We start from the raw sequence: 20,418 nt of genomic DNA on the forward strand, positions 1-20,418 counted from the left end.
TTTATTCTTATTACTTTTAACTACGTTGCAAGTTTTATATCCATCATTGCAATTTTACTAAAAAAAATATATAGAAAGAATATAAAAAAAAATAAAAAATGATATGCTTAAAAATAAGAACAAAATAAATTATAGATAGAAACAAAACAGAATAATATATCTTACCAAAAAAACAGAACAATATATATGCATAAAAGTAGGGAAAAAAACAATAAAAATATTATAGAAAGATTAGTCAATAAAAAAATGATAAAAAAATATAAAAAAACAAAAAAGAAAAAACCACATAAAATTAAAAATATAAAAATAAAAAAAAAAAAACTTAGATTTCGAATAAAAGTCAATAGACTCTTGCGAATTACATTTTTAACCTAGGAAAAGAAAATAGTGTGTGATGGACAACCACGTGTAATATGGATGAACATGATTGTAAAACATGTTCGTGGAGGGAGAACGATAGATATCATATCATAGTACTACTCCTCTCCTCCTTCAACCTTCATCATCTTCTCATCACTTCTCTGTTTTTCTCTTCATATCCAAAAGAACCACCAATTTACCGACGCTACTTACAACAAACAGGTAAATAAACTTCTCTCTCTTACTTCCCTTCATTTCAATTTCATTTCACTCGCATTTCATTCATTCAATTCCATTCTCTCTTCTTTCTTGTTACAGTAACAGTTTCTCGACCGAACTCTCCGAATTCTAGGGTTCGTTCTCCACTATCATGGACCAAGCCGAATTAACCACCGATCAGGTTTATTTCGATCCGATCCTTATCCGATTGTTACTCAATTCTCCGATCTGATTTCAAAATCCCGATTCCGTTCAATTACAAACTGTTTTCGTTTCGATTTTTTCGTTTTTCTATGTTATTGTGAATTACAATTTCTTCGATCTTCAATTGACATTGTGTTATTGTTTTCTGGAAGGTTCTGAATAGGGATATCCCATGGGAAACCTACATGTCCACCAAGCTGATTTCTGGAACAAGCCTTCAGCTCTTAAGGCGTTACGATCATCGATCAGAGAGTCAGAGAGCACAGTTGCTTGATGATGTAATTATTATTATTTATTGTGTTTAATTTTGATTTGAATTTTGAATTGTAGTAGATTTGATTTACGATTTCGAGTTTGATTATTTGTAGTGTTGAGAATTTTACTTTGTTGTGTGGTAGGATGGTCCGGCTTATGTTCGCGTGTTTGTTCGTGTTTTGCGCGATATTTTCAAGGAGGATACTGTAGAGTATGTTTTGGCTTTGATAGATGAAATGCTGACAGGTAATTTGTTGAATAAAATTGCGTTTTGTTTCATATTGTTTATTGTCTGTTATTAGTGGCATAATTAGATAGATAAATCTTTAAATTTGTTATCTTTGCAGCGAACCCGAAAAGAGCTAGACTTTTTCATGACAATGCCCTTGCGGATGATGATACTTATGAGCCTTTCCTAAGTTAAGTATTTACTCTGAATATGTTTTTGTTTTGCATATTAATTATTTACTTTGCTTTGGCGATGATAGAACCTCAGGTAGACTAAATTTCAGAGATTTATTTTAATGTAATGTGGTTGCGACCATGTTGATTTAGCAGATCGTATTTAATAATTTTCTTTTGCTGTGTGTTTAGTTCATTCGCTTCCCTCTTTATATAAAACTCTTTAATATGGTATCAGATCCATACTACCCTCCAAGACTTATCCCGTCACTATTCTACTTCCAATCCAAGTTCCCTAATGCTCTGTACTTCAATATAATGATTATATTTAGATTCCTTTTCTGCCCATTGCTGTCACTTTCTTCCATCAATCCACGTGCCACCTTCCGGACGCTTATTTGTCATGCCACTGGTCGGTCATGCTTGATTTGATGACCTTTCCTAGTTTTTGTTGGGACTAGTTTCAACTCGTGGGTCATTTGAGTTTGGTTTTGTCACCATTTGCACCGCCATGAACAACTCAATGTGTACTTTCCAATCTATCTTTGTTTTTCTTATATCACCGGACTTACAATTGGATGTGTTTCTTTGAAAAACTTGTTTTGTCTCAGTTGTAATTTTTTACGTTAGAATTTGTGAGGCCTATACTTAACCACAAAAGCTAGCTTGAGAGTTGAGGTTTGCACCACACTTATAAAGGCTATCTATGTCATATCTCTAGCCAATGCGGGACTTCTAACACACCCCCTCACGTCCAGAACTGAACAAGCTGGAACGTGGGATCAACAACAACGGGTGGCCCAAATATGGGAAGTCTCCTCAACAAACAACAAATGGATCTAGGATAGGCTCTGATACCATGTTAGAATTTGCGAGGCCTATACTCAACCACAAAAGCTAGCTTGAGAGTTGAGGTTTGCACCACACTTATAAAGGCTATCTATGCCATATCTCTAGTCAATGCGGGACTTCTAACAATGTTTTGTCTGAGTTGCATTTTGGTACAAGTTGTTTCAGTTGCGCTTTGGTATCGGTTCTGACTTAGTTGCATTTTGGTACAAGTTGTTTCAGTTGCGCTTTGGTATCGGTTCTGACTTAGTTGTATTTTGGTATTGATCCTGTCTCAGTTATGGTTTGGCTGATTTTTTTGGCCCACTTACGGTCTAATGCTAGTTTTTGTCACCACAGAAGTTTGGTCTCGACTATTGTTCAAGATGTGATCTGGCCTACTGATTTTCACATCAAATTATATTATTTGGTTGTTCTTTCAAAGATTTAATTTTTAATAACAAAGCTTTGGCTTGAGGGGGAGTGTTTAGAGATATTAAAATATCTTAGTATCATGTTAAGAGTATATTATATTATCTCATAGGATTAGGTTTAGTTTCTTATCATAAAGTATCTTAGAATCTCTCTGAAGATTAGTTCTCAGATTTATTTGTTTGTATCTTGTATTAGTGTAAATAAAGGTTAGCATTTAGTCTTTTTTGTATCAAATCATAATATGACTGTTGTGTGTTTTCCTTGTACTCCAAAGTTACGCAATATAAACAATAAAAAATAAAAAATAACAATACTGTCCATCTTTCAGATTGCTCCGGAAAGGAAATTGGTTCGTACAAGAGAAAAGTTGTAAGATCCTCGCTTTAATAGTTAGGTAATACTACAAACATGAGGCATTCTGACATTTTAATTCATAAAGTTTTCAGAATTATACCAAAAAATTTCACCTTCTGATTGTAGTGTCAGGCCAAAAAATCAGAGTGGCGTTGCATCAAATGGAGAAACTTCAAATGAAAAGAAACCATTTACCAGCATTGATGATGTTTTGATAGGATTGGTAAAATGGCTTTGTGAGCAGGTGTGTAATACTAAAACTCTTCCTTTTCACTAACCTAAATTCAGTTCATCAGCTGATAATCTTGCTGTTGTAAATGAATTTGAGATATGTAAAGGTCTTTGCAAGCAAGATAAAGATGTTTACCTCTGAAAGAAATATTTTTGAGTTTGTCATGTTAAATGTATGCTAGCTTGTTATGTGAAGAACAATTATACAGTATGAGAGTCACATTTGATCTACCAACGGTGGTTGGGTCGTTGTAAAAGAGGCTCGTCCCTCACTTGTGGGGTTCCATGATATGAATCCTCATTGGGAGAAGTGTCCGTATTTTGTTTATAAGATGTTGCTTGACGTGAGTAAAAATAAAGGCATCTTAAACCCAAAGATGTGAACAGAGTCAGTTCTATAACTTTTTACATAGAAAAAGTAATACATGCTCATCTAATTATCTGTAGCTGAAGAAACCTTCTCATCCTACTCGTGGAGTTCCGACTGCTATCAATTGCCTATCAACTCTACTTAAGGAACCTGTAGTTAGGTCTTCCTTTGTTCAAGCTGATGGGGTCAAGTTGCTCGTGCCACTGATTTGTCCAGCATCCACTCAACAATCTATTCAGGTAAGTTTGCTGGACTCTTCCTCGAAAGTATGAAAATTCTGAATAAGTAGATCTAACCATAGTTGAACCATATGAATTCTACCTATAGGTGCCTGCGTAAGCATGGTATATCTAGCTATACTTGTATTGCATGTTGTTATTGATGGCTAAATTAAATATGCTTCATGCATCTTGCCTAATACTAATTTCAATTTGAAGAACACTGATGGAGTGACACCTGAACTTAATTGAGAATTTCGTCTGTAACAGCTTCTTTATGAAACATGTCTCTGCATATGGCTCTTATCATATTATGAGCCTGCAATTGAATATTTGGCTACTTCAAGGACCCTTCCAAGACTGATTGAAGTTGTTAAAAGTTCCACAAAAGAAAAGGTATAGCTTACATGTTCTATTCATGTTCGTCTCATTTTTTTACTAACATAGGTTATCCAGGTTTCTTTTTTCGTGGCAATAGTTATAATTTTATGATGACTAGGATGAGAAGGTTTCTCGGTTCAGTCATAGAAGTCTAATGTTACACAACTCTTTTGCCAATTTTGTTAGGTTGTTAGAGTTGTTGTCTTGACACTTAAGAACTTGATGTCAAAAGGGACATTGGGTGCTCAGATGGTTGATCTTCAGCTGCCACAAGTTGTTCAAAGTTTGAAAGCACAAGCATGGAGTGATGAGGTGAAGAATTATGACCTGCACAAACTTTCCTGCTGAAAATATATTTGTTGAGTTGTCATAAAACTATAATAGGTGTCATGCAGAGTTCAATTACTTGAAGTGACTTTTGATGTAGATTTCGCCACTGTTGATTTATTTACAGTCAGAACTGAATTAGTTTTTGAATGTGACCATGTTTGTGATATAGAGTGTTTGTCTTCTCAAAGTCTTTGGAATGATTGGATCCCCATCTCCCCATCAAATGCTTATTTAATAGCCGTATCATATATATGATGTCTTGAAAATGTGGTTGATGAAATTGGATTACATAACATTGAATCTTGCTACCTTAGCACCATGTATTATCTTACTTGTTTTCCATAATCACAACTTGTTCCTTTCTCTTGTTTTGATATGCATTTTCTGCTCCAAGCATATATAAACGTTCGGACCACATTGTGTTAGTAAACATGAATATACACATTTATAGAGTCTACCAGTGACCTTTTTTTTTTTTTTTTTCATTTATAGGGAACTTTTTCTGTTTTGTCTTACTTTTTGCTCGAATTGGCACTATTTTGAACATCATATAACTCTATTTTGTTCTTCTCCCATTATGGAGATGGGACATTTCCTTTTGAAAGTATCTATTTCATGTAGCTTTCCCGAATTTTCTATTGATTAGAAAAGTTTTAATAGGACTTGTTGGAGGCACTGAACTCTTTGGAAGAAGGGCTTAAGGATAACATCAAGAAACTAAGTTCTTTTGATAAGTACAAGCAAGAAGTTCTTCTTGGCAATCTGGATTGGTCTCCTATGCACAAAGATCCCATATTTTGGCGGGAAAATATAACCAATTTTGAAGAGCATGATTTCCAGGTATATTGCATTATCTCTGGCATACTTGTGATTCCATTTTATTTTCTTTGTAATTTCCTGAAGTATAAGAATTGGTAACTCTGGGACTCAACGTGTTTACCCTTGATAGAAATGGTTATCAGAAACATTAATAGGATAATGTTCATGAATGTAGAAAACCCACATATGTGTTGTTCCCTCTTGCTTATGGAATCTATCAGATGTTTAACATGAATGTTTCTTTTGCCCCTCAAGAGTGATGTGAACATTTCTATAGCAAGAACAGATGATTATGTATGCGGAGAGCCATTTGGCAATCAAAAAACAAATCCCTGAAATTAAAGATTGTCTTATTGTAATCTTATTGTGTGCTCTTTATCTTCTCACAAAAATTCATTTACAATCTATTCATACTCTTTCATCTGTTGCAGATTCTAAGGGTCCTATTAACAATTTTGGACTCGTCCAATGATCCAAGGACTCTAGCTGTTGCTTGCTTTGACATTTCACAGTTCATCCAGGTCCATCCAGCTGGGCGGATCATTGTGACAGACCTTAAAGCCAAGGAACGAGTGATGAAACTAATGAATCATGAGAGTGCTGAGGTAACTAAAAATGCACTGCTCTGCATCCAACGACTTTTCTTGGGTGCAAAGTATGCGAGCTTCTTGCAGGTCTAGTTCTATTTTGGTGGGGTGGCCTATTTATTGTATGCACTTAATTCCTTGAACTCTCCGGGTATCTCTCAAACAGGATTGACTCTCCTATGTACAAGGCTTATTCATTGTTTTAATAATTTATTGTTTATGGTCATTAAGATTTCGGTTTGGAGCCTATGAGAAATAAGTATCCTTGATATTCTGCTATTGAATAAATCAAGTTTTGTAACTTTATACTCGGTTGTGCTTTCTGGACATGTTGAATACAGATTTTAGAAATCAAAATTATCATTAGCATGGATATGTAATTTCTTGAAAAATTAGCTACTTAAATATGCTCTTTTCAAAATAATGATTTGAGTGGTGAGAAATTGTTGAGATATTTCTTCCCAGAACATAGATCTTTTACTTTACTGTGTACCGAAATACGCAAGCGTCTTTGCAACATTATGTTTGTATTTTCTGAAAGTTTGTTAGAGTTTATATATATTTTTTAATGTAGTTTTAACATTTTGCTCTCTCATTCTTTCAAGAGTATATTTATGCTTAATCTCTATATAAGTCCTGCGGAGGTTTCAAATTATTTGGTGTTTAGGGTTTGTTATGTGGCCTATAACTGTCGTAATCCCTATATAAAAGTGGTAGCAAAGACAACTAGCCGTCCTAAGATAGATTTGGCATTAGAATACTCAAGTAAATTACACATTCTTAGATGAAACGTTAGAAGTAAAATACAATATAGAATTTTCACAATTTCACTGCAATTCCATTCGTCTACACAAATGACAAATATTGTCCAATGTGTCAAGAAATAAGAAAGCAACAGAAGATAATAAAGGTTGAAGCTATAGACAAAATCTCCAGCTGATTTTATTAATCCAACAAACTATATGTTATTAACAACACTGAATCTGATTATCTCTTAACTATTACACATTTCCTTTTCTCTTCCCTTGTGTCTTTCATTTGTTCACCACCTTTGACAAAAATGGTTTCTTCCTCCATTCCAGATCACACACTATTTCTTGCATTCATGTTCTTTTCTGCCACACTTATGCTACTTCAATTGCCACAAACCAATGGAACAAATTTCTCATACCCTTTAAATTCCACTCCTTCCTATGACACATATGTTGCATACTCTGCTCAGTCTCCAAATTTTTTAACCCTCACAAGCATATCTGATATTTTTGACACCAGTCCTCTATCCATTGCAAGAACAAGCAACATAAAAGATGAAAATATGAACCTCATTCCAGGCCAGCTTTTGCTGATACCTATAACTTGTGGTTGCAGTGGAAATGGAAACTACTCTTTTGCCAATATTTCACACTTGATCAAACAAGGTGAAAGTTTCTATTACCTTTCAACCATTTCATATCAGAATCTCACTAATTGGATGACAGTGGAAGATTCAAACCCAAACTTGAATCCATATATGTTGACAGTAGGCACCAAAGTAATCATTCCTATATTCTGTAGCTGCCCTTCAAAAGGGATAGACTTAGAGTACTTGATTACTTATATATGGAAGCCTAATGACAATCTTACCCTTGTAGCTTCCATGTTTGGTGCATCACCACATGACATAATCACTGCAAATGCAAACAAATTTGGTCAAAACTTCACTGCTGCAGCCAACCTTCCAGTTTTTATCCCAGTGAAAAACTTACCAGCTCTTTCTCAATTATATTCTTCACCGGAAAGAAAAAGAACTAATCATTTTCAGATTATCATTTCCATTGGCATTAGTCTAGGATGCACTCTTCTGATATCACTGTCATTATTACTTGTTTATGTATATTGTTTGAGGAAAAGAGAGGCTTGTGAGAATAAGTGTGTGCCCTCTAAGTTAATTTCTGAAGTTTCAAACTATGTAAGTAAGCCAGAAGTGTATGAAGTTAGTATGATTATGCAAGCTACAATGAACCTCCATGAACGGTGTAGGATAGGGAAATCGATGTACAAGGCTAAAATCGATGGTCATGTTTTAGCTGTGAAAAATGTAAAGGAAGATATCACAGTCACAGAAGAGTTGATGATTCTACAGAAAGTAAATCATGCAAATCTTGTGAAACTAATTGGTGTCTCTTCTGGATATGATGGTGTAAATCACTTTCTTGTGTATGAATATGCTGAAAATGGATCTCTTTATAACTGGTTGTTCTCTGAGTTTTTCACTCTTAGTTGGAGTCAAAGGTTAAGCATAGCAATTGATGTTGCAATTGGTCTGCAATACATGCATGAACACACACAACCAAGTATAGTCCATAGGAAAATCAAATCAAGTAACATTCTTCTTGACTCAAACTTTAAGGCCAAGATATCAAATTTTTCTGTTGCAAGAACTACAAAGAATCCTATGATAACAAAAGTTGATGTTTTTGCTTATGGGGTGATTCTGTTGGAGTTAATAACAGGAAAGAAGTTTTTGTCGTGTATCGAAAATGCTGAGGTGAATATTTTGTGGAAAGATATTAAGGGAGTTTTTGATATAGAAGAAAAGAGAGAGGAAAGAGTTAGAAAATGGATTGATCCTAAGTTGGGGAGGATTTATAATGTTGTTGAAGCTATGAGTTTGTTCTCTTTGGCTATGAATTGCATAAAAGAACAAGTTTTGTTAAGACCAACTATGGGAGAAGTTGTTCTTAGCCTTTCTCTTCTCACTCAACACTCTCCTACTTTGTTAGAGAGATCTACTTATGGATTAGATGTTGAGGTTATTACTGGAGTGGTTAATTCCATCATAGCTCGTTGAGTGAGGGAATGCAAATTTTGTATATTGTTTATGCCTTAAATTAGTATAAAAATTGTGCAAGATTATAAGAATGTGTAGAAATAATTGGTAGGAACATATGAATGGTTAGATTGCTATGTATACTGTACTACATATGATACAAGTTTTGTTCATATTAGAACTATTTTGCATATAATCTCTTGGTCCTTATTATCTGCCTATAAAATATTGTTTATGGCTATTGTAAAATACGTGTACTTGTTAATCAATATTGCATAATTCAAAACGAATGCATCAATAGTAGAATGTATAGTAATAATTAGCTTTTTTTTAGTATAACAAGTGGGATTGAATCCTCAACCAATACAAGTCAGAACCTCCCAAAGTATATGCTACAAGCCTAACTTTAAATATACATACTAACTACACTGTTCTCAATACATAAATAATGAAGTTTCAATAGACTTGGAAACAAATTTCCTTTATTTATTTTAATCCCATTCTCCAATTGATGAGGTCTATTTGCTGTATTTCTTTTAAAGTACATAAGATTTTTTCAAGAGGAAAGTATATTTCATAATTAGATAGTAAAACTTAATCTCTCAAATCAATAAGATCACAGAGGGTGAACAACTCTTCCACACATATTTTAACTCAACATATTGAGGTTTTACTGCATTGTAACACACCGGATGATCTTGTCAATGATCTCACAAATTTGGCATCAGCAACTTTAAAACTTTGTTCAGGGGTATAATTCGGTTTTTTCACTTGTCCGCCTTTTGTTTCCATGAAGGATGCTCCATTTTCAAAAGCATCCCCAACTGAATAAAATTCCCACATATCTCCAATTCTGTTACTACTTTTTCTCCATGTCACCTACACACATTATGTAATTAATTAATCAATTACTCAACTAATATAACACATAGTACCCATTTTATAAATGACACAAAGTTTTAAGTATTGCTTGTATTAATTACCTCCTTTTTTCCCGTGGTTGGTGCTATAAAGAGGTTTGATTGGCTTTTGAGGCTTGGTTCCATACTTCCACCTATTGCATATTGCACCCATCCCATGTACAAATTATTCGCAACATGTGCATATCCATGACGAATTCTGTATAGTTTTCAATTAATAATAAAAACAATTAATAACTTTTGAAAGAAAAATGTTAACTACTAATTTAGTTTATTGTCAAAATTATTAATTTTACAACTATTAATTACCTAGGCATGCGTTGGTTGCAATTAGGTCCAAAATAATTGTATACAACAGTGACTTTCATGTTTTTATCTCTCACAAATCCATCATCGTGTCCAAGAAGCATAACCTTATTTTGCTCTCTAAACCAGTTGTTGGAGATTGTAATATCAGTGGAACCTCGTGTAACGTCTAGAAGACCATCTTGGCAATCATAAAGTGTGTTATGATCAATCCAAATCTTTGACGCTGAAACCAATCTAATTGCATCTCCATCCACTTGACCCAATGGCATTATATTTCCATTGGGACCCATCACCATTCCAGCAGCTTGAGGTCGACAATGATGAACCCTAATCCCGTGGATGATTATGTTTGTTGTCTAATTACAAATAATAAACATGTATTCTAAGTTAGGAATTGACAGATTTGTGCTTAAAATATAAAAAGAAGAAATTTAAAAATAATAGTAATCGTATAAATCCGAATGAAAAATAAATTATGGGCAAAAGTTAGAGAAATAAAGAAGATAAAAATATCTCTAATTTTAATGTTATATAAATGATAGAGATGATAAAATAAAGAAAACTTGTTTTTATTTTCTGATCATCTCCCACAATATAATGGTGTAGCAATTTTTTAACTAGGCCAACCTAGGTAGAACTTTTTTACATGAAATTTGTTTTACTGCACCGCAGTTGTGGGAGATAATCCAATTGGCCATTTGTTTCATCTATAATTTTCCTCTTAAATTCAATTCTTTTAATTAATATCAAGTTGATTGTTAATCATTACCTTATATATCATCAAGCACGCATTATCAGCAATGTGGACATTGACACCCCGACCGTCAATGGTGGTGAAACTACTAATGAGAAGGGGTTTCTCAAGCTTAATGTTCATATCCTTTTGAAATGTGATCCAAACTTTACCTTGAATTCTAGAAGCTCCATATCTCAAAGTTCCAGGTCTTGGGTTTAAAGGGTGGTCACTAGGATCAGTAACTTTATAATGGATTAGGTCTTTACCTATGTTGTTTGTCATTTTTCCTGCAAAGCCTACCGAGCAAACAGCAAGTTGTTGTCGATGTTTCCTCCATTCAGGATTGAGTCTCCAACATTGATCAATCACATTCATTTGCATGCCTTCAATCTTAGATTGCTTGGTAGAACTAACATTTGTAGTGAAAAATGTGACCATAACAACAAGTAGAATAAAGCACCAAAAGATGGAGTTGATTAATTTATTAAAAGCCATGGTTCAAAATACTTGTTTAATTATGAATTAATTATAATACTAATTGAGTTATTGAGAAGATAGGGATGGTAAGAAGGAAGAGGGTTGCATGGTTTTTATATGGGAGAATAATGGTGTGAAGTGATAGTATAGGTTAAAGTTGTTAGTTTGTTAATGGTGGGAGCAAGTGATAACATAGGTTAAAGTTGTTAGTGATTGTTTGGTGCTTGGAAGTTTGTTCAAGTTGTTGTGTCGAGCTCTAGCCAAGGGACTCACTCGTTAAGAGGGGAACTAAAAATAGAAAAGTGTGGGTTTAGTTTGTTTTAACTCCTTAGTTTAAATTTAGACAATAATTAACTAGCGAAGGAGATGTATGGGAAGCAATAATACAAATGGGTTTGGCGAACAAAAAATTGTCTATGACAATCTTATTGTTATTGTATTTGTTAATAACTTAATATATCTATGTTTGATGGAGTTAATTTGTGTAGTTTAAAAATGATTGATATCAATATATTACATGATATATACTATTACTAACCCACCTGGGTTGTCCTTCGTTGAGAATTTGGAGAGTTCTCCTTCCCTTTCTTTTCATGTCAATTTTGGTGGTTAATTCATAGAGTAGAAAAAAAAAATCTGATTTTATATAGAGTCATCGCAAGTGGATGATGAGATTGGTCGTCTCGAATTAGCTGGTACTTAGACTAAATATTGAGTTTTTTTTTTTTAAATGATATACTATTACTATTGGAATGTGTAATTTTTTAATCATTATTTTTTAAGAAAATATTCTTCTAATGTGCTAAATTAAACTCCACCATGAACAACTAGCCACATTAATGACATAGCTCGGAATATTTTCTAATATTTTGTGAGCAAGAATTAATTGTGAGTTTTGATTTTAATAAAAACTGGTTGATTTTATTGCAATTCATTTGATGATGTTTAGATTCGACAAATTTGATTAATAATAATGGGCTTTGGATTTAATTTTGATTTGTGCAGAAACAAAGTGTAGGCTCAACCTTTAGTCTATAATGAATGGTACTAGAGTTGTGATCTTATAAATAGATTGACTATGTCTCCTTTGCCGCCACGCTGAAATAAACTTGTTTGTGGTTTGTCCCATTAAGAACCTCAAATCCTAGAGCATGTGATCAGACAAAGGAAGAGTTGGTCATATAATACTTACCAAATAAGTGTGTTCTAATTTCATATAATATATCGATATCTAAGAGCCTATTCTTTTATGGTTCTCTAAAATATATAATTTTTTTTTAAAAGTTTAAACAAATGATCCATATTTTCACCATTAATATAATCCCTAAAAAATGAACTAAGTAAGTAGACATGATATGTTACTTTCCTCGGTTTTCCAACTAGTTCCTGTCTTGGGATCCCTTTTATTCCTTTTTTTTTTAAAGCAATCCTTATTGTCACATGTATACCAGTCATCAAGCCCCATCATAAAAAATGGCCACGTCAGCATGTCACATCAAAGTTGGTTAGCCAAGTTTAATAGCATGGACCATTTTTTGAAACAGAAAATTTTAGAGGGACCAATATTTGAAGAAATTTTTTTTGGGGACGAAAAACAAAACTTTGAATATTTATGAGTATCAATAACATATTTATCCCTTATAAGAATGTGTAGAAATAATTGGTAGCAACAATTTTTCTTTGAATAGTTAGATTGATATGTATAGTATACTATACATATGATACAAGTTTTGTTCATATTAGAACTATTTTGCAATTATATGTATTGTATCTTAGATACTTTATTTGTGTATAGAAACTGTATTTGTGGAGTTTGTACTAGAATTGAATATATACACTGCTGCTCATGGCCTAGGTAGGCGTAGCTATGAATTTAGGTTCTCTTTTATGGTTTGAGAATGTCTCTGATCCTGTCTGATCTATTATACTATATGAACTTATTGATTATAATGAATGAGATATTTTCCGATAAAAAAAATTTATTTTAAAGTTTCGTGCCTTTGTTCCTCTAACTTAGTGAACAACAAATATAGTCCTTTTAACATACAATAATTCCTAAAAGTCATTTTGTGATTATCATTCAAGTGAACTTAATATATATGTCTAATTATGATCAAGTCTATGATGTACAAGTTCATATAAGTTTTTCACCATCCACAACGATTAAATTAATAAGTTTTACCATTGGATCAAATGTGATATGATGTCACATATTGACTCAATGACAAAAGTAAATTTGTGCATAGTAACAAATTTGTTTCACTTGTGCATATTAGACAAAGTGCAAAATTATTGTATCAATAGTAAAAGATCCGTTTGCATATGTAAGTTTGGTCCAAGAGCTTTGTGCTAGTGAATAGCGATGAGAGTTTGATCTTGTAATAACTCAAGAAATATAGTTCAAATTTCACCGGAGATGATTTTAAAATGAAAATTAGTATCACTTTAATTATTAATAACAATTTTTCCCTTTTACAATTTTTTTTTTTTTAAAAAGAGGGAATATAAAATTTAACGTTTTCCTTCCCTTTGTAAATACTGGACTAGATTTTATAAATATTTAAATGTTTTCAATAAATAAGTGTAAAATACTTGTTTATGACTATTGGATCAATACAAGTCAGGCCCATTCCAGATTAAAACTCCCAAAGTACATGCTACAAGCCTAATTTAAAGTATACATACTAATTACACTGTTTTCAATACATAAATAGTGGAGTTTCAATGGATTGGGGGAGCAAATTTCCGTCATTTATTTTATTAAGATGTTTTCTCTTCCCACCTCCCGTGAATCTTCTATACCCCCCAATATTCCAATTTTGCCCTTGCAGAAAAATTTGGTTCGCAGAAACCGAATTTTTACTAGTGCAAATTCAGAGTAAATTTCAGTTTTTAGAAACCGAAATTTGTTTTCAAGGCAAAAAAAAAACTTCGGTTTCTACGAACCGAAGTTTTTTCAAGGGCAAAATTGGAAACTCAGGGGGGATAATAGATTCACGGGGGGTGGGAAGAGAAAACATCTTTTATTAATTTGAATCTCATTCTCCAATTGATGAGGTCTATCTGCAGTATTTCTTTTAAAGTACATAAGATTTTTTCAAGAAGAAAGTATATTCATAAATAGATAGTAAAATGCAATCTCTCAAATCAATAAGATCATGAAGGGTGAACAACTATTGCACACAAATTTTAACTCAACATATTGAGGTTTTACTGCATTGTAATACACCAGATGATCTTGTCAATGATCTCACAAATTTGGCATCAACAACTTTAAAATTTTGTACAGGGCTATAATTCAGTTTTTTCACTTGTCCACCTTTTGTTTCCATGAAAGATGCTCCATTTTCAAAAGCATCCCCAACTGAATAAAATTCCCACATGTCTCCAATTCCGTTACTACTTTTTCTCCATGTCACCTACACACATTATGTAATTAATTAATCAATTACTCAACTAATATAACATATAGTACCCATTTTATAAATGACACAAAGCTTTGCGTATTGCTTGAAATAATTACCTCCTTATTCCCTGTGGTTGGCGCTATAAAGAGGTTTGCTTGGCTTTTGAGGCTTGGTTGCATATTTCCTCCTATTGCATATTGGACCCATCCCATGTACAAATTATTCGCAACATGTGCATATCCATAACGAATTCTGTAAAGTTTTCAATTAATAATAAAAATAGTTAATACAGTAACTTTTGGAAAAAATTTATTTTTTAACTACTAATTTACTTTATTGTAAAAATTATTAATTTTGTAATTGTTAATTACCTAGGCATGCGTTGTTGGCAATTAGGTCCAAAATAATTGTATACAACAGTGACTTTCATGTTTTTGTCTCTCACAAATCCATCATCATGTCCAAGAAGCATAACCTTATTTTGCTCTCTAAACCAATTGTTGGAGATTGTAATATCGGTGGAACCTCGTGTAACGTCTAGAAGACCATCTTGGCAATCAAAAAGTGTGTTATGATCAATCCAAATCTTTGAAGCTGAAACCAATCTAATTGCATCTCCATCCACTTGACCCAATGAAATTATATTTCCATTGGGACCCATCACCATTCCAGCAGCTTGAGGTCGACAATGATGAACCCTAATCCCATGGATGATTATGTTTGTTGCCTAATTACAAATAATAAACATGTATTCTAAGTTAGGAATTGGTAGATATGTGTTTGAAATATAAAAAGAAGAAATTTAAAAATAATAAAAATAATAATTGTATAAATCGGAATGAAAAATAAGTTATTGACAAAAGTTAGAGAAAAAAATCAAAATATCTCTAATGTTAATGTTATATAAATGATAGACATGATAAAATAAAGAATTTTTTTTTTGTTTTGGACCATCTCCCACAATATAATGGTGTAGCAATTTTTTTAATTAGGCCAACCTAGGTAGAACTTTTTTACGCAAAATTTGTTTTATTGCGCCGCTGTTGTGGAGGATAATCCAATATATTGGCCATTTGTTTCATCTATAATTTTCCTCTTAAATTCAATTCTTTTAATTGATATCAAGTTGATTGTTAATCATTACCTTATATATCATCAAGCACGCATTATCAGCAATGTGAACATTGACACCCCGACCGTCAATGGTGGTGAAACTACTAATGAGAAGGGGTTTCTCAAGCTTAATGTTCATATCCTTTTGAAATGTGATCCAAATTTTACCTTGAATTCTAGAAGCTCCATATCTCAAAGTTCCAGGTCTTGGGTTTAAAGGGTGGTCACTAGGATCAGTAACTTTATAATGGATTAGGTCATTGCCTATGTTATTTGTCATTTTTCCTACAAAGCCTACCGAGCAAATGGCAAGTTGTTGTCGATGTTTCCTCCATTCAGGATTGAGTCTCCAACATTGATCAATCACATTCATTTGCATGCCTTCTATCTTAGAGTGCTTGGTAGAACTAACATGTGTAGTGAAAAATGTCACCATAACAACAAGTAAAATAAAGCACCAAAAGATGGAGTTGATTAATTTATTAAAAGTCATGGTTCAATATACTTGTTTTGAATTAATTATAATACTAATTGAGTTATTGAGAAGAGAGGGATGATAAGAAGGAAGAGGGTTTGCATGCTTTTTATATGGGAGAATAATGGTGTGAGCATAATATATGTTAAAGTTGTTAGTTTGTTAATGGTGGGAGCAAGTGATAACATATGTTAAAGTTGTTAGTGATTGTTTGGTGCTTGGAAGTTTGTTCAAGTTGTTGTGTCGAGCTCTACCTAAAGGACTCACTCATTTAAGAGGGAAACTAAAAATAGAAAGAAGGTGGGTTTAGTTTGTTTTAAATCTTAGTGTAAATTTTAACAATTAGCAAAATTTAGACAATAACTAGCAAAGGAGATGAATCAGATGCAATAATACAAATTGGTTTAGACGAATGAAAAATTGTCTATAAGTCTTATTGTTATTGTATTGGTTAATATATGTATGTTTGATTTGTTTTTTATGATTGATGGAGCTAATTTTGTGTAGTTTAAAAATAATTGATATCAATATATTGCATGATACTATTGGATTGTGTAATTTTTTAATCCTTATTTTTTAAGCCTAATGTGCTAAATTAATTAAACTCCGCCATGAACAACTCACCACATTAATGAAATACTTTGAAGCTTGTGTTAGAATATTTTCTAATATTTTATTGTATACAATTAATTGTGTGTTTTTCTTTATTTTTTTCGTAAACCAAATGTATCCTCTGCGCGCAACTGCAGAGACTAATCCCTTCGAGGTAACTGTGATCCATTTAAGGGGTTGACCTCTCCCAACAAATACTTCTCCATACACACCAGTCGAGGATCAAACCCAGGACCAAATGGTTAAGGGACCCAAGTATCTACCACTTGTATCACACTATGTTGGTAATTGTGAGTTTTTGTTTTAATAAAAATGAGTTGATGTTGTTGTGAATTGTGATCCATTTGATGATACTTAGGCCCGACAAAATAATAATGAGTTTTGGACATTAATTCTAATTTGTGTAGAAACAAAATGTAGGCCCCAACCTTAGGGTCTATGTCCCTAGTCTATGATGGGTGGTGCTAGTTAGATTGTGGTCTTATAAATAGATTGACTATGTCTCATTTGCCGTCACGCTAAAATAAGCTTGTTTTGTAGTTTGCCTCATTGAAAACCTCAAATTCTAGAGCAAGTAATCGGGCAAAGGAAGACCTGATAAATATATCAATATTTTCGATAATGGTGATAAAGTCTATTATAATACCAAATAATTGTGTTATAATTTTATATAATATATATCGATTTCTAATTTTTATCTTACATATTGCATCATGGCCTATTTTTATCGATCTCAAAAACAATTTTTTAAAAACTTAAACAAATGATCCATATTTTCACCATTAATATAATCCCTAAAAAATGAACTAATTAAGTAGACATGGCATGTTACTTTCTTTAGTTTTCCAACTTGTTCCTGTCACTTTCCTTTGGCTTTAAAGGTACAAAGTACACTATATGTCATGCTCAAGCCTAAAAATTACACATTTAACACATAATATTCTTTTCTTTCATAAACACATAATCCTTTTTAATCTTCAACACCTGTCTGAGATTCAACTCATAATTATCTCCGATAACACTATTTTAATACTCATTTAGCATATAATTTTTCTCTATCTTTCCTTTTTTTCATCGCACCAATCAATTGCACCACTCCATCAATTTCGTTCTCTCTTAAAGTATATATCCACCGGGTGTACACAACATTTTTCTTTCTTAACCATGTGCTCAAGCCTAAAATTAAGCGGGATTGTAACCACTTGATGATACAGAACTGACTCTGAATCAGATTAATCAATCTAATGGTTCGAATGCTAGTGACCAAAAAAAAAAGATTTTCCTAATTTTCCTGCACAAATTTAACCCTTGCATTAAAACGGTCTAGGCTACAGAATACTTTTAATATGGATTCAAAGCCAATGAGATAACACAATATTTTCTTTTGAATTGTATAAAACATACAAATTTCAATAATATTATATACATTTCATCTTGCAATTTTGCAATTCCAAACCTCATTTGGAATATGAACATTTACATAGAGAAAAATTAACTAAAGTTTAATATTAATTAAACCATCATTTGATGAAACTCATCGAAATCAAGAACCCCATTATGATCTACATCAAATGCATCAATCATAACAACACACTCTTCATAAGACCTATCATCTCCAAGACGTTGCAACATCCTTTGCAACCCTTTTGGAGTAATACAATCTTCTTTCTCATCCCAAACAAACATCTCAAAAGCTTTTCTTAAATCTTTATCATTTTCACTTCCTTCTTCACCTTTCATCAACTTAATGAAATCATTAAAATCTAACAAGTCATCGGCATCGGTATCGATATATCGAATCACCCTTTCGGCTTCTTCATGAGACATGTGCTCTCCAATTGACCCAAAATATGACCTTAATTCATAGGCTGAAATTTTTCCATCTCCATCTCCATCAAAGTATTTGAAAACCTCTCTTAATCCTTTATCATCTTCATTCTTGTTATAATTCATCATTGGAGATTTTGGAGAGCATAGTGATGATGAATTGGAAGATTTTGATCTATGCTTAAGACCTTTGCTAGAGAACCATTTGGATGGTTTTAGAATGCTAGCCATAATAACAACTACGAAAATTTTAGACACCAAATTTTCTCTCTTAATACATAAAAAAAATATTAATATATTATTTGAAAGGTGACTTGAAATTATACTAATAGATAGTCTTTTGATATATAAATAAATTAAAGGACTGGATATATATAAGGAAATTAAGAATAGATTTTGAGGGAGTTGCTATGAAATTGCTTAGGGGAGCAGAACTGAATTATGGCAATAATGAGAAGGAAAGTGCATGGTAGTTTCCATAGAGGGTCCCTAGAAATTGATGGAACAAAGTCATACAGATAACTATTTTCTTTTGAATAAATAAAATATATCCACTCATTTAAATTAATAGAGTACATTATATACAAAAGTAAATTTAACATCACTAAATAAATGAAAAAGGATAAATCTATAAATAAATTCACAACATTTAAGTTAATAGCATAATATTCAGCACACTCATGTCCAAAAAAAATGTGATAAAACTAACATGACTAAAATACTCATGTCTTTGGATTTGCATTGTCGATAAGACATAATGATTGATTGAGTTAGTAATTGATCAAAATTTGATCTACTAATTTGAAGTTGGATTTATTTCATTCTCCTACACTTATGTGTAGACTCATTGAGTTAGGTTCATACCCCGCAATTTATGGACATATCTTTTTTTTCTTTTTCACATCTGACATATATTCCACGGATGTAAAATCCGTAAGTAATATGTCATATTTATACTAGTGCAGTATGCCAAAAAAAAGTTGACAAATTAAACAATAGAACAACAATAATGTGTTGCCAATCAATATTTAGGATTTCACCCTTGCAGGGTGAATTCTCAATCTAGAGGATATAATAACTCAACCATTAACCACTTAAAAAAAAAAAACTAACACCACTAATGAAAAAACAAACCATTGATGAAGCATAAAGAGTTGATACTTTAGAGAAGCTAATTAAACCACTGAAAGCAGATGGTCAATCTCTATTTAAGCATTTTAGTATAGAGTTTAGACACAAGTTACAAAATTTGCAAGTTGTGCCGCAATTCCTGAAGCAAATGTGTGCCTAAGCATTACCACCTCCACCACCAATATTTGCAAGTTGTGCTTCTAATTCCTGGATCACTTGAGCTAACCTAATTTTTTTGTGACTTATATGGGATCTATATTTTTACTTATATTAATAAGGTTGTCTATTGTTTTTAATAATTTTTACGAGACCTATATTTATACTCATATATTAATAAGATGACCTTTTTTTTTTTTGTGATTTCTATGGGTGTCATAAATACTAAGCGAAAAATGTTGAATTGAGAGTTGTGAAAGTAGTAATAATTGGAGGATCTTATTATAAAACTTTGTATTGAAAATTGAGTAAGTCAAATATTATTGGACAATTTTTTAAAAAAAAAATGCAGGTCAATTAATATGGGACAGATGAAGTAATATTTTATAATAATAATAATAATAATAATTATTATTATTATTATTATTATTATTATTATTATTATTATTATAA

General features: G+C 32.3%; 5 protein-coding genes across 5 annotated transcripts; 2 read left to right on the forward strand and 3 right to left on the reverse strand.

The window, feature by feature from the left end:
• Positions 1-433: 433 nt before the first annotated feature.
• LOC123923457 (V-type proton ATPase subunit H) lies at positions 434-6,368 on the forward strand. The gene is made up of 12 exons (XM_045976143.1): positions 434-582; positions 679-760; positions 936-1,061; positions 1,182-1,284; positions 1,386-1,458; positions 3,032-3,097; positions 3,184-3,301; positions 3,736-3,897; positions 4,147-4,272; positions 4,444-4,569; positions 5,248-5,427; positions 5,838-6,368. Exons 2-12 carry the CDS (start codon positions 731-733, stop codon positions 6,084-6,086), a joined length of 1,359 nt encoding a protein of 452 aa, XP_045832099.1. The 5' UTR covers positions 434-582; positions 679-730; the 3' UTR covers positions 6,087-6,368.
• A 519-nt stretch (positions 6,369-6,887) lies between these two features.
• Positions 6,888-8,923, forward strand: LOC123923533 (serine/threonine receptor-like kinase NFP). Its single transcript, XM_045976224.1, has one exon. It carries the CDS (start codon positions 7,054-7,056, stop codon positions 8,821-8,823), a length of 1,770 nt encoding a protein of 589 aa, XP_045832180.1. The 5' UTR covers positions 6,888-7,053; the 3' UTR covers positions 8,824-8,923.
• A 533-nt stretch (positions 8,924-9,456) lies between these two features.
• On the reverse strand, positions 9,457-11,262 carry LOC123882000 (probable pectate lyase 4). Its single transcript, XM_045930769.1, has 4 exons — positions 10,801-11,262; positions 10,032-10,387; positions 9,786-9,921; positions 9,457-9,681 (listed from the first exon to the last, which is right to left on the reverse strand). Exons 1-4 carry the CDS (start codon positions 11,260-11,262, stop codon positions 9,457-9,459), a joined length of 1,179 nt encoding a protein of 392 aa, XP_045786725.1.
• A 3,176-nt stretch (positions 11,263-14,438) lies between these two features.
• Positions 14,439-16,257, reverse strand: LOC123881997 (probable pectate lyase 16). The gene is made up of 4 exons (XM_045930767.1): positions 15,796-16,257; positions 15,023-15,378; positions 14,768-14,903; positions 14,439-14,663 (listed from the first exon to the last, which is right to left on the reverse strand). The coding sequence occupies exons 1-4, from the start codon at positions 16,255-16,257 to the stop codon at positions 14,439-14,441; spliced, it is 1,179 nt and encodes a 392-aa protein (XP_045786723.1).
• Positions 16,258-18,213: 1,956 nt separating this feature from the next.
• On the reverse strand, positions 18,214-19,061 carry LOC123923132 (probable calcium-binding protein CML41). Its single transcript, XM_045975789.1, has one exon. The coding sequence runs from the start codon at positions 18,907-18,909 to the stop codon at positions 18,364-18,366; it is 546 nt and encodes a 181-aa protein (XP_045831745.1). The 5' UTR covers positions 18,910-19,061; the 3' UTR covers positions 18,214-18,363.
• Positions 19,062-20,418: the final 1,357 nt, after the last annotated feature.

This window comes from Trifolium pratense, linkage group LG4, assembly GCF_020283565.1.
Source record: "Trifolium pratense cultivar HEN17-A07 linkage group LG4, ARS_RC_1.1, whole genome shotgun sequence".
NCBI lineage: Eukaryota > Viridiplantae > Streptophyta > Magnoliopsida > Fabales > Fabaceae > Trifolium > Trifolium pratense.